At 32.3% G+C, this 14400-nt stretch overlaps 2 protein-coding genes across 2 annotated transcripts; both read right to left on the minus strand.

Moving 5' to 3' along the window:
* Positions 1-914: 914 nt before the first annotated feature.
* Positions 915-3262, minus strand: LOC114195892 (uncharacterized). Its single transcript, XM_028086323.2, has 3 exons — positions 3057-3262; positions 2246-2949; positions 915-1668 (listed from the first exon to the last, which is right to left on the minus strand). The coding sequence occupies exons 2-3, from the start codon at positions 2876-2878 to the stop codon at positions 1252-1254; spliced, it is 1050 nt and encodes a 349-aa protein (XP_027942124.1). The 5' UTR covers positions 2879-2949; positions 3057-3262; the 3' UTR covers positions 915-1251.
* Positions 3263-5871: 2609 nt separating this feature from the next.
* Positions 5872-7153, minus strand: LOC114176946 (U-box domain-containing protein 18-like). The gene has a single exon (XM_028062154.2). The coding sequence runs from the start codon at positions 6944-6946 to the stop codon at positions 5975-5977; it is 972 nt and encodes a 323-aa protein (XP_027917955.2). The 5' UTR covers positions 6947-7153; the 3' UTR covers positions 5872-5974.
* Positions 7154-14400: the final 7247 nt, after the last annotated feature.

Here is a 14400-nt window from a genome sequence, read left to right on the forward strand (position 1 = left end):
AACTCAGCTTGTCCAGGTCGTCGATCCAACTCATCTTGTCCAGGCCGTCAAGTACAACTCGTTTGAGTGGTCAGGCCGACTTAGCCTGTTCGGGTCATCGGGCCGACTCAGTCTGTCAAATTCGTTGGGCCCGTCTGGGTCGTGGGGCTTGCCCATCCCATCAAGGCCGTTGGGCTTGCCTAGTCCGTATAGGTTGTCGCGCAAGACTCGTCCAATTTGTAAAGTCGGCCCAACCTGTTCGGGTCTTTGAGCCCGCCTTGCTTGTTCAGGTCGTCAGGCCCGGCCGACTCGTCTGGGTCGTTGGGCCCGTCTGGGTCGTCGGGTCCGTCTAGCCCATTCGTGTCTTTGGGCCCTCCCGACTCGTTTAGGTCGTCAGGCTCGACCGACTTGTCTAGGTCGTTGGGTCCGTCCAGTCTTTTAGGGTCATCAGGCCTACCCGGTCCATACAGGTCGTCGGGCACGGTGCGTCCGAATTTGTATTTAGCCTAGTTCATATCAACTTTTAGCCTAACCCAACTAAAAATTTAAATTGAAAATTTGGATTGGTTGGATTATCCATATTTGAAAATCTTGATTTAGGGAATGAATTTCCAATTGATAAAATATATAAAATGTAGATTAGTTTGAAATCCAGATCCATTAAAATATATTTTAAATGGATTGGATTTTTAATAAAATAAATTTTAAGTGAATTGGATCGAAGTTAAAGTGAATCATATCATTTTTATATTATTTAAGATATTTCATACTTTTATATCTTCTAAAAAAAAGAAAAAGTAGTTTCATAAGGGCTTTTGATATGAGTTGTTACCCAACGAATTCGTGAAGTGCCTTCACATGACAAATTGTGTTTACATGAATATTGAGCTTTAATTAGTTTAAAAGCCATTGAAAAATACACATGCAAAAAGAGGTGAGACACCATGAAGAAACATTCCTTCATTTCTTAATTAATGAAAGAGAAGGTTACAATTAAAGATCTATATGTAATTAAAGTTAGGATAGATAATGGTTTTACCTCTACCCTGTATGGTGTTCTCTTTCACAGGTCAGGCAAATTACACTTACCTAATTTGCTACAATTTTTTTTTGAGTTTAGACATTCTGTTTAATTTTTTCATGTCTTTAAAATAAGACATCAAAAAATCAACAGAAAATCTAGACTCAACTTTCTTCCTCCTCCGATCCGATCTATATATATATATGATGTTGATGAATTATAAGCTTTGTACAGACAGAATAGTGTGATGATTAACTTCTTCCAATTCTTAGTGAAGAATCAACATCTTTATTGACACTTGCAAAGATCCTAGCAATCTCTAGTTGAGTGTTGGCTATGATCTCAGTTCTCTTGAGCTCCATCTCCCCTCTCTTTGCCTCAGCTTCAACCCTCATCTTCTCAATCTCTTTCATTGTCTCCATTCTGCTTTCTTCTGACCTCACCACCACTTCTGCTAGCCACCTTATGCTTTCTGCTATCTCCATGTCTTCACTGTTATTGCTGTTACTGTTCCTTCTCACCCTCTTCTTCTTCTTCTCACTTTTCATCTTCCTCTTGTTGCATCTCACCTTCTCCTTTTCACTGTATAGAGCAGGTGTGCTACTATCCGACTCTATCACATTCTTCTCAGATACATCCTCACATGACTTCCCCCCTAACCCATCTTCCTATTAATGCCAAAACATTAATAATATTTATATCATATGCTGTTTCAACATGTAAACTTTTATACAATGTTTCAAGATAACATAGCTCTGAAGTAGTTAAATTGCACGGGTAGAAAGACTAGTAAAACAAATACACGAGACAGTGACTTTTACTGAGTAATTTTTAAGTAGAATGTATTACAACTATTTGAATATGTCATTTTTCAGTTCATGTTCTGCGAATTGTCAACCTTCTGTTGCAAAGAAAATCAATCATACATTTTTAAAATCCAAGATTTTTCTTCTCTTTATATGAAACTGAAGGTGCTTGGAGCAACAATCATGCAGTTTTTCATGAACAAGTTCAGGAAAATGATCCAATTTTACTCTTATGCACAGAATGTTACACTGACAGCATAAGGCTTAGTAATTAGAAAAAAGGTTTTGAGCCATTTAGTTACCAACTTCACCAAGTTAAACATCATTCTGAAATGGATGAGTCATGATCATAAAAGGCAGAACAAAAGAATCAAGCCAAAGTTGAATAAAAAACCACCCAGAATGAAAAATTATGCATCATATAATAATCTATCTCTACCTTGATTAGTCTTTCGTCACCATTGGATCCGTGAGAGTTTTGTGTGGGTGGTGGAGGAGCAGCAGAAGGAGGAGCTTGTGACACAGCCAGTGAAGGAGGATCTAACAATACCAGAGCCTGGTTACTGTTGGTGGCAGCATGTGGTGGTTGAAATGATGGTGCTATTGTTGTTGGTGTTAGTGTTGGTGTTGTTGGTGTTGGATTTGGTGTTGGGAATGAAGATATTGGTCCTGTGCCACGCAGGAGAAGATCAAGGCGAGAGTACAAAGGCCAAGATGATGCATCAGCAGTGGTTGCAGACTCTGATCTGTACCTTTTCTTCATGGACTCAATCTTGTTCTTGCACTGAGTCTGTGTCTTCGGTGACTTGGTGGAGTTGGCTCTTGATGAGACATGTTTTGCAACATCTTCCCAGTCATGGCCCTTGAGTTTGGCTCTGTTTCTGAGCACCCATTTAGCCTCATAGGCTTCAAGAAGGGTTGACACAGCCCCTTCACTCCACTCATCTCTCTTCAGCCTGTCACCGCCACCAACAATGACTTTTCTGGGAGAATTGTCTTCTTTGATGGTGGCGTGATCAGGGAGAAAGAGAGATGGGTGACTATCATCTTGCTTCTCTGATTTCTCCTCCATCTCTCATCCCCCATCTACTACAAAGCTTTTAACCCTTTCTCTTTAGCTGCTAACATACTTCAAACTTCACTCTGAGACCATCAAATACAACCACTAGCATTAGAAAGAGAGCTAGAAACAAAAAAGATGGAAAATATAGCACTAGTGGGCGGTGGAAAGGAAAAAAAAAAATGTTCACCTTTTGTCAAAGGACTTAATCATGTCAATGCCCTCAACCTTTCTTTTTCTTGCTTTTGTGCAAATAGGTGGTGCTCCATAGTGTTACCTCAAGATTTTAAATCCTAGTTAATTATTGCAAGAGTGACTCTACAATGAAGCTCTTAATATAGCATACCCCTCTTGGTTTTCTATTGTTTTTCTTTGTACAAATCACAAACATTTTATATTGAAAAGAGTTGTTTGAGTCACATAAGATAACTAGCTATAAACAACAAAAGTTTTTTTATACCGTAAATAAATACAACTGTGTGCACATTCCAAATACTTGGAACTCAATTTTAAACCTAACTCAATTTTATACAACACCGACTTGGGTTTCTCTGAAGAGATATAATACCAATAAGACCTGAGCCCAATCAAATAAGATATTGACATTACTCTCAACTCAAAACCTTAAGACGATGAGTTTATGGATCTTTATCCTTATATAGTACTCTACTTTCTCATCTTTAGTCAATATGAAATTTAGACTTACTTTCTTAACTATAGAAGAGGGTAATTGAGTCTAAATTGGAAAGTTTAGTGTAGTGTATTGGTTTTGGTTGAGTTAATTTGGCTGTTAGCGTTGATATGAAGCCAAGCATGACATCCAGTGGGCCTAGCAGAAGGGTGGTGGTGGTGGTGATGGTGGGTCAGTCACGTGGGTGTGTCACCCACTCCCTTCAGAATCCTCATCACACAAATATTTTCACAACCATTCACCACCCTCAAACTTCAACTTCCTCCACCACCAGTCAATGTGCTCCCCTCACTCAAAAACACCAACACTTGCTTTCATGTGTTTTTTTATCTTCTCTCTCTCTCCTAGTCTTTCTCAGGTAGCACTTTTGTTATTAGCTATGTCAATGTGGGTTTTGAAAGGTGTTTTGGTGATGCAGACACAGCCACTACAATTTTATTTAACATCACAATAAACTTTTCATTTATTAATAATCGAAACATTCCATTTTAATAAAAAGTTAAACCATTTCAATAAAAAAAAACAATTAATTTAATTTCTTTAAAGCTGTGAAAGTTTAGCTTATACATACAATTGTCAAATAAATAACAATAGGTATTTTCTCACTCCCCCTTTCCCTTCTTTGTGACATCAGTGGAATAGATTGACTTATGGTTTTTTGGAATCGATTCATATTCTCTTCTCCCAATTAATCCTTGGAGAGAAGAAAATTTTGCAAAATGCTTTCGCCAATTCATAGATTATCATGAAACTGTCATTCTAAGAATATGCAATCTGATCTTATCCCTCACACCTCCAAGACTCAGCTCTCACGCCCATACCTTTCTAAAGGGTAACATTGACTACACATTTCTATTATACTAAAGTGTTGATCCCGAAAAATTAGCCTGCATTCTTCACTTCACTGAAGTAAAAAAGTAAGAAAAACTTTTTTAAGTTAGGTAAAATTGAAAAAATTAAGAACAAAATTATTTCTTCCCTCTCTTTTGGGATGAACTTTCGTATTTACAAGCAAACAAAAGGGGAGTTTACATTTCATGTTCCCACCTCCCCTTGAATTTCGGAGGTGGGTAAATTTTTATTACAATTGAAAAAATGGATTTTTGACGGAAAGTTGATGTTACAAGGAAGCGGTTTATATGATCTCCTCAAGGATATAAAGTTTGTGATTAGACTTAAAGTCGACTTATATTTTTCCTCAAGATCGGTTCATATCCCTTTTCAACGTCGATCCAACACCATTTTTTTATTTGGCTTCTTATTTATTAAAAGTTGGCTCATAACCTTTCTCGAGGTCGACCAAACACCTTTTTCTTGTTCCGACTCTAATTTTGTCAAAGATTCTTCAAGTTTCGGCTTATAACATACCTCTAAGTCGGCCTTTTACCTACCTTGGGGTCAACCCATAATCTTGTTGGTGGCACCTGAGAATATGTTGCTTCTTATATATATAAGGTCGGGTCTACCTTGGAGTAGGCCTTCTACTGCCTTGGGGTCGGTCTAAATCTTGGAAAATTACCTTGGTCCATAACAAATCTTTAATGAAACTTGTCGTTTTATGACAAGTCTTTATCGAGTCGGAATCAAAATGACCATGTTGAGGTCAATCATTCCTTGGAGGGTACAAAGGTGTTTAAGAATTGGAAAAATATTTTTGGAAAATCATTTCTTAAAGAAGAAAATAAGAAATCATACCGATATTACACCATTTTATCACGGATTTAAAATCGGAGCAATTATTACAAATTTGAGGTTTAAATAGTTATGACAAGCTTGAGGTCATTGGAATGAGATACAAGTCCAATCTACACGTAAGAGATTGACATCACCTCTAATCAAAAGTCGTCAAACAATAAATTTATGAATCTTTATTTTTATATGATACTCAACTTTCTCATTTTTATTAAAGTGAGAGTTATGCTTACACTTAGATTTCCAACGCCTATTTTCTTTGTTGGATGACACAATAATATGACAATGCTGATTTTAATAAAGCATATGGAATCCAATAAACAGCGCAAGATGCATTAAGAGAAGCATTATGAAAAGGGTTTGGTCAATAGAAAAGGAAAAGCTTGTGAGAAGCAACAAGCATGCAAGCCACTACTAGTGTGAGTAAAGCAAAAACCATTATTCTAAAGCAAGGCGTTTGGAAGAAGTCTCCCTTAGTGAAAGAAAAAATGTTTTAAACTAAAATGGCTTGCAAAGTGAATCCTCTTTATGCTATGCTTACAAAGACAACACAAAAAGGGTGTAACCGAAACCTTCACCAAGCATGAAAGGACATGCAAAATATTACACGAGAAGGGATGCATCATGCTTAAAGACTTTGAAGTGCTTCTTGCTTTTCATTTCTTTGAAGGTGTTTAAAAATAGTTTACATAGAAAACAAAACAAAAACTAGGTTTTAGTATTCACTAGCGGCTTGAACCGGAATCAGAGTGAACCGGGTACAAATCTTGAGCAATTTCACCACTGCTTCCACCATCAAGCAGAAGCTTGAAAAATGCGACGGCTTTGCTCTTCCCTTTGGGGCTACCGTGTTCCTGCACGTAGGAGATTCCATCCAAAGCCCCAACCTTGTTCTTAACCTCTCCAACCACTCTCTCACTCCCATATCTCACGAGATTCAACAACGCCGCAACAGCATTCTCCTTTGTCCTCAAACTACAGTTTCCACTTTCGGAACACAGCATCATGGCCAACCTAGAAACCCCCGAAACCTTAAGAAACGCGTCCTCGCTCTCCTCGCACGCCGCAATCTGCGCGATCACCGCCGTCGCATCCTCGATTATGCCAACTTTTCTCTTCCCGTCCTTGTCCTTCGCCACCAGACCGAAGAGCACGGGAACGGCGCCCAGCCGGACCAGTGCGGTTCGGCTCGGCGGGTAGAGTGCAATTCCGAACGATGCTTTCAGAGCATCCTTGATCGTCCTCGTCAGCGAATCGGGATCGCTGATTATACTGATGAGGGCACGGAGAATCTCCGGTTTTGCACCGACGGTGGGGCGGAACTCGGCTACCACGGCGAGGAGGCTGTGGAGGGTGGCGGCGGCGGATTGGACGGCGGATGGGGCGGAGGAGGTGGCGTGGCGGGAGAGGACGTGGGCGAGGGAAGGTAGGAGGGCGGGGCAGGAGAGCAGGGGGCGGCGGTCGGAGATGGAGAGGTTGAGGAGGGTGGCGGCGGCGTCGTCTTGGATGGGGTGGGAGGGGGAGTAGAGCGCGGCGGCGAGGAGGGGGACGGCACCGGCGGCGGAGATGATGGTGCGCGAGGCGGGGTCCTCGTTGGAGGTGCGGCGGAGGTGGCGGAGGGCGGCGAGACGGGTTTGGTCGGAGGAGGAAGTGAGGGAGGAGACCAGTGTACGGATTGTTAACAATTTCGTGTCCATGGATTGAATGAAGATAATTATGACATAAATTTTAAATTTTTAAGGTTTGAATCCGTTTGGGAAGTGAGAATTGAACTGCAAATTGCAAATATTTTTTGTGGGGGTTCAGTTTAAAGAGTTGAAGCAATGGAATGTGATTGGTTGGGTGGTGTAGAGTGAAAGGAAAAGGTAAAGAAAAAAAGAAAGTGAAGTGCTTGTCAAGCTGTCACTGAATGTTGCTAACTCTAGTTTGACTTTTTTCCAAACCTTTGATTGAGTCATATGCTTAAAATTTTGCTATAACAATTCATCATAAGATACGTTAATTTCCTATGTAGTTGTATCAAATTCACTTGATAAAAACCGAAACATTTTAAATCTATATTCATAAAAAGTAATAGAGCTAAAAAGAACTTAACCAAATAAACTCAAACCTTTCTAATAAATAAAGCCTGAATTTTTATATTTAAATTATTTAACATGTTGAAACTATATATATATATATATATATATATATATATATATATATATATATATAATACGATCTAGTTTATTTGATTTAATAATATGAGTAAATTAGTGTAAAGTCTCTTGCATCTAAATCCATATAAATAAATAAATATGTTTTTTAAAACAGTTAATTTAGCTAGCTAGGTTTTACTGGTTCTGATTACCTTTTTGTACTCCTCCATACATGGTTGGTTGAACTTTTCAATCTCAAGATTCGCATTAAAAATAAAAAATAAAAATTAACAGTGCTTCTTGCTTTTTTTTCTTCCATGGAACTTGGCAAGAATAATGATTACTTTTGTGTGAAAAAGTTACATTAGAGGGAATGAATGTTTTGACTCTTATTAACTTAGAGAATCTTGGCTTATTGATTTCGTCAAAGGATCTTCAAAAAAAAAAAAAATAGTAAATGTTAACAATTTTAATTAATTTGCTACAGAATTCCAGTAGTATTAGATAAGTTAGTTTAGAATTGCATATTCTTAATAAACTTAAATATGTTTCAATCTCTCTGTAAATTACTTTTCTTTTCCTGTTTTTTGTATAATCTTTATCTAAATAAACAAAAAACTGAAAGAATAATTGAACAAGTGTTAGTAGGGGTGATTTTTATTAGGGACTTGACTTTGTTTATAAATATCCATTTGCAACAATATAAAAGGTTTATTTATTTATTGGGAAATTAATTTTTTTTTCTTCTCTTGCAAGTTAGGATGAACAAGTGGGTGTGCTTTTTTGAGAAAAATTCCCTACATTATAGCCCAGAAAGACATGCTGTACACATGCAAAGATAGATAAACTTTCCTTTTTTGTCAGTTGGACCTAATTATATATTAATAAACCCTATTATAATTATGATAATAAACTATAGTATATAATTAAAGAGTCAACAATAAGCTTTCAATATGCCGCATTGTTATAAGAAATATATTCATAAAAGTTAAATATATAAATTTTTCAAAGCAATTCAAAACTAATATCTTTCACTAATTCAAAACTAATATCTTTCACTACTATAAAAAGTACATGTATTATATAGTACGTTAGAAGAAAGAAAAAAAAATACTAAAATAAAATATGAAAGATACTTCCAAATAGGATAGGAAGAATATTATATTGGTTTTCCTTCAAAATCGATGTAATATTCATTAAAAGAATTTATTTTTTCAAACGTGTTATCGATTAAGTGATGTTGTTGAATATGAGATATTGCATCGATTTTAATACTAACCAATATAATATGTAATTTCAAAATTATGAAAATATGACTGCATTTTTTTATCTCTTTTTTCTCTATTACTTTGTTTGGATTCGCATAAGTATTGATGAAGAGTGACTTGAAAACGCGTTTGAATCTGTTTGTTAGCGTTGATTTGTGAGTGTGGATTTGCAGATGAGTTGTAAAATTGGGCATTCTCTAAAATGAAGAGATGCACAAGAAAAGCCAAATCAACATATTAAAATTACTTTATTGTCCCTCTCTCTTAACAATCTAGTTTACTTATATTTATTAGTTTTTTTGTTCGCGTAAATGTATGCAGGAAAGATTCCTAACTACACACTATGCATAGGTTCCTACATGTTATATGCATATAATAATTAGTATTATATAATAATTATATATTAATTACATGGATATTGATAACATTGTATATTATTATTATATATATAATTTTAATTTTAATTATTTTAATAATAGTATTATATAATAATAATTAATATTATTATTCAAATAAATCTTTTGTAAATCAATTAGTTATAAAAAATAAAATAAATTTAAATAAATGTGGAGATATAAATTAAATAGTCTATATTATAAATTATTTTAAGTTATCATTGAGAATAATAATAATAATTTATTTTAAGTTATTAACGATATCAATAAATTATATTTTTTTAATTTTATTTTAATATCATTTCTTCTATTTACATTGAAGAGTAAAATGGTAATCATACAATTTATTCTATTAAAAATTATAATTTATTGAATTTTATCAATCATATCATATACAAACTTTCATAAACTTTGCACTCAAATCATATCATCCTTCCCTTAATCCAAACAATTCGATCTTTACCTACAAATCAACACAAATTCACTCCCTTAAATCCACACTCCAATCCAAACACAACATAAACGACCTAAAGTATTGCTATTAATTCTCATTTTGCATTTGTATTTATTTCTAAACCCAAAATTAATTCAACTCGTGTATTAACATCTATTCCTCAATGTCAACACACAATTATTAAAGTTTCATGTTAATCACGATACATAAGTATATTACTACAACTAAAATATTCATATCACAATATAAATCAACACATTCCATTTTTGTCAAATGATTTAAAAAATCAAATAAAATAATTTAAGATGTGTGATGATTTTTTTTTTTGGAAGACTCTATAAAGTATTTACATTTGATTTGACTTATAGTTCGAGTTATACGTGTTCATCAAATTATTGTTCTATTTCAATTGATAATCAACATACATTGGAATACATTATGGCACATTTTAAACAATACTTTGGTTAATATGATTTAAGTCATTAGTAAAGTATAAATGTTTTTAATATAATACGCACGTCATATCAAATTCGATTATTTATTAGTTATCTATCTAACGTATAAATATATTTTTAATCTCATTTCATTTACTTGTTAATCATTATGATATATTGGGAAATTAAAAATGGTTTCCTTCACCAAGTTTACCTAATGTTTATTCTCTTGCAAGTTAGGATGAAGAAGTGAGTGTACTTTAATTCCCTTCATTATAGCCTCAAAAAGACTTGTTGTACTACATATGCAAATGAATATCAAACGAGTACAATAATAATAGCTTCGAATTGGATTTTGGGTCACCCACACTAACCTTATCATCAACTTATTCAAAAGGGAGTTTTTAAATTGGATTAAGTTAAGTTTCACTTAATTATGAATGAAATAACTTAATATCTAATTAAATTAGATTGGGTTAGATTGAATTATTGAATATTCCAAAAGAAAAAAAAAAATACCCTACAAAGATCACAGTAAATAACACCCACCTTATCTTTTTAATCTTCTAATTTTTTGTTACGTTGCTTTCATATGATCACGAGATATATAAACACGTAAGTAAATATTTGGACGACCATAGCTTTAAGATATATCTAAGATGTTCGATTATTTATGATTGAATGACTTTCTTTGGTTTAAAAATTATGTCAACCATTTCATTCCATCTCATTCTCGTACGCTACAAGAAAATATCTAATCAACCGCCAATTTTAGTGACTACAAATTCTTAATATAATTGATCATTAAATTGGTCACTAATTAATTAGAGATTAATTTAGAAACAAATTTCTTTGGTAATTAATGTTTAGTGACCAAGTTCCTTTGATAGCTAAAACTTTGATATGGAAACCAATTTAGAAACCAATTTAGAGATCAATTATAATCCTTTATTCATAATAGTGACTATTTTAGTAACCAATAATTTTTTATTTTGTAAGTTGGTATATAAATTGATCACTATAGTGATTAATAAATTTTGAGTTGGTATCTCAAACAATGGCCACTGTGAGCTTCTGCGAGTACTCGCTTAAGCGATACCTTCTCGCTTGAGCGAGATTGCTCTTTGTTCAAAGCTGAAGCTCATCGTCTGAGCGACAACTCAAACAAAGGTAAGGTTGAGTTTTCTACTATTCTCGCTTAGCAAGGATTGCTCGCTTGGGCAAAAACAACATGTTTCTCACCCGCTCACGCATGGAACTCAAAATTTCCAGTTCAAATAAACATGCAATCAACTTCATTCCAAACAATCAACAATCCAATATATTTCAACACCCAATCCCAGACAAAAACAAGAAAAATGACTTTAAAAGTTTTTGAGTTCTAACTTCCCTTACCTCAAAATTGAAAACAAGCTTGCGGGAAGAGAACCCTAATAGAAGCAATGCTCCAAAAACAACTAAAGAGCTCAAAATATAAGCACAAAGGACGAGAATGAGGCTCTAAGGAAGAACCCAAGATAGAACCAACATAACTGAACTGAAAAAGAAGGAAAAGATGAAGGTTTAATGTTCAACTTACTTGGAGGAGTGAACTATTCAGTTTTAATCTCTTAAGCACTCCACGACAATCTCAGTCTTAGCCTTTGTTTGAAAGACAAAGGACAAAGGCCGTTAAAAGTGGAGAAAATTGGAAGAAGAGAGTAGAGGGAGAAAATTAAACAATTTTTAAAAAATGAAAACACAAAAAGGGCCCAAAATAGGAAATAAAAGTGGACCTCGCAATATATTTATTATGTATATATTTTATTTAACTATTCAAATATGATTTACTTAAGTCAAATACAATATAATTAGAAATAAATCAATTTTTTATTTTTAGAAAAAAATTTAAACAAATAATAAGGTTATAATAAACATAATTAAAATTAGTAAATATCTATAAATCACTGTATAATTAAAATTTAAACAAATAATAAGGTTTTAATACACAAATTACTCTTCAAATATAGATCATTGAACATAGATATAATTGTATTTATAGTCTTCTGGTCAATAGTTACGTACAAATATTTTTAAATGAATATATTTTATAAATAAGTATAACTCGTGTGATAATTTTATTAATGTATATATAATAAAGAAAATATAAACATATACTTGTAATATAATAATTTTATAATTAAAAATATATATATTTATATATAAGTTTTCTTGGATTATTAAAGTCAAGTCCAATACAATTCAATGATTTTTTAAAAAAATATTATTGATTCATTTAATTTTTTGGATTTTTTTTAATTTGTTAAACTTTTGTAAATACTCGTAAATTTTTATTGGGACCCAATTAAGTAACTCCACAAAACATATTATTAACCACATATAATCAATATAAACTATTTATTTTCGAAAACAAGGAGTAATTATGTGAGAAATCTAAAAGGTAAATTCTCCTTTTAATATACTTTATTTAGTTTATTTTATACTCAAAATTTTAGTATTAAGATTTAATACCCGAATTACTTAAGTAATTAATGAAAACAAATTACTATCATTTATTCCAACCAATATTGATAGAGATAACATTATTAGTAGTACTAGGAAATCTCCTTATTAATTGGTCTATAAATAGATGTACAACTTCTTTGATATGACATAATTAAAGTGCATACAAATTTAGGTGGTACTTCAAATTAAATTTTGTACATGTGACTGTATATAAAATATTTTTGATGTTTATAAAAATAAGTACCACTATTAAAAAAAAATCATATTTTTTGTTAATTTTTTTTAAGAAATATTTACAAATTTTATTGTAAAAAAAAAATTGCAAGAAATTGTTACCATTTTTCTGTAAAACACTTTATATAAAATATTTTTCACAACAAAGTTTGTAAGAAATAATTACAAATTTTATAGGAAATAATTACTCACAAAGGAATTATCTGTCAATTAAAATTCTTAAAAAAAAATGACAGAAAAAAATCTTTTCTTGTAAATTTTTTTAACATATTTTTCAAGAAAAATTTTATGTAATATGAAAATTTTTAATAGTGTATATTAATGTATTTTTTTAATATATTATTAAGTTACAATTCCCATGTGACTGGAGAGTTTAATAAAACTATTTCAATATGACGAACAAATAACACATTATGCCTGGTTATTCTATTACAAATATACATAAATTTATGGGTTAGAGCCTTAAAAGAAAGACGAAATCTTTGTTGACAACTTTATTAATTACAAACATAAACAAAGATTTAAATGAAAATTTTATAGTTTTGTACCTACACTAATTCCTAAAGGATTAAATTTATGGGTTAGGGCCTTAAAAGAAAGACGAAATCTTTGTTGACAACTTTATTAATTACAAACATAAACAAAGATTTAAATGAAAATTTTATAGTTTTGTACCTACACTAATTCCTAAAGGATTATTATGAAATTCTACAAAATACAACCACCATAATGCTTAGTCACCTATGACATAGAGGAATTTAAAATATGTGAAAGGGGCACTTTAATAATGAAGGGAGGACTTTACAAACACTTAAACTTTTAGGTCAACTTTGAATCATGTCAAAACTCAGAAAATGATGTAATTTGGAATTATCATTGTCTTATAAGAAATTTTAACAATTCTAATAAATTAAAATATATTTTTCAACAAATTAAAAATATCATATTTAAATTATTTTAAATTATTATTTTTTATTTCTTAAATAGTTTATTTCGAAGAAGTAGTTGAAATATTTTGAATTTTTTTTACAAAACAATTTAATTTATCTTTTAAGATAAAATAATATTTTAAAACCATTTAGCTTGTAAGGATTTAAAAAATTGTGTTTAAAGAATGGTTGTGTTTTAAAATAATGAGATCCTATTTTTTTTTATAATAAAAAGTTTACGTGTAAATAAAAGTTTTATAAAAGAATTTCATTACTTAGAAAACAGTCTATCTCTCTAAAAAAAACACATTTATAAGAACTCTCCCCCTTCTCTCTAGAGTTTCTTATTATGCGTTCATCTCTATTGAAGATCGAAGACTGCTAAAGTGATCATATAGCTAACTCTCTACTTCTGTTTGATCAGTTTCTTCATTTTAGTAAGTTGGTTTTATGCTCTTTTTCCTTTGGTCGTTCATTCTTAGACATGCATGTGAGAATCTCTATCTTCAGTTCTAAGTTCTCCTTGCGAGTCTCTGTTGATCAATTGTTCTAATTGTATGCTCTGATCATGTTTGTGTTATTCCTAGGTTGAGTCTGTGCGTTTTGATAGCTTGAAGGGAATTTAATACTCCTTAAATATTTTAAGTCATATTTTAGATAAGGGAATCTAATGATTTTTAGAGTGAGTGAGTTTGATGTTGCATGTTTGTGGTTTAGCTTAATTTGATGATTTAAATGATCTGTTGTGGTAAATTATTGGTGTGTAACATTTCTTTCTACTCTCGTACTACTTG

The sequence above is a fragment of the Vigna unguiculata genome, chromosome 1, assembly GCF_037176805.1.
Source record: "Vigna unguiculata cultivar grain cowpea cultivar isolate G323 ecotype 2 chromosome 1, ASM3717680v1, whole genome shotgun sequence".
NCBI lineage: Eukaryota > Viridiplantae > Streptophyta > Magnoliopsida > Fabales > Fabaceae > Vigna > Vigna unguiculata.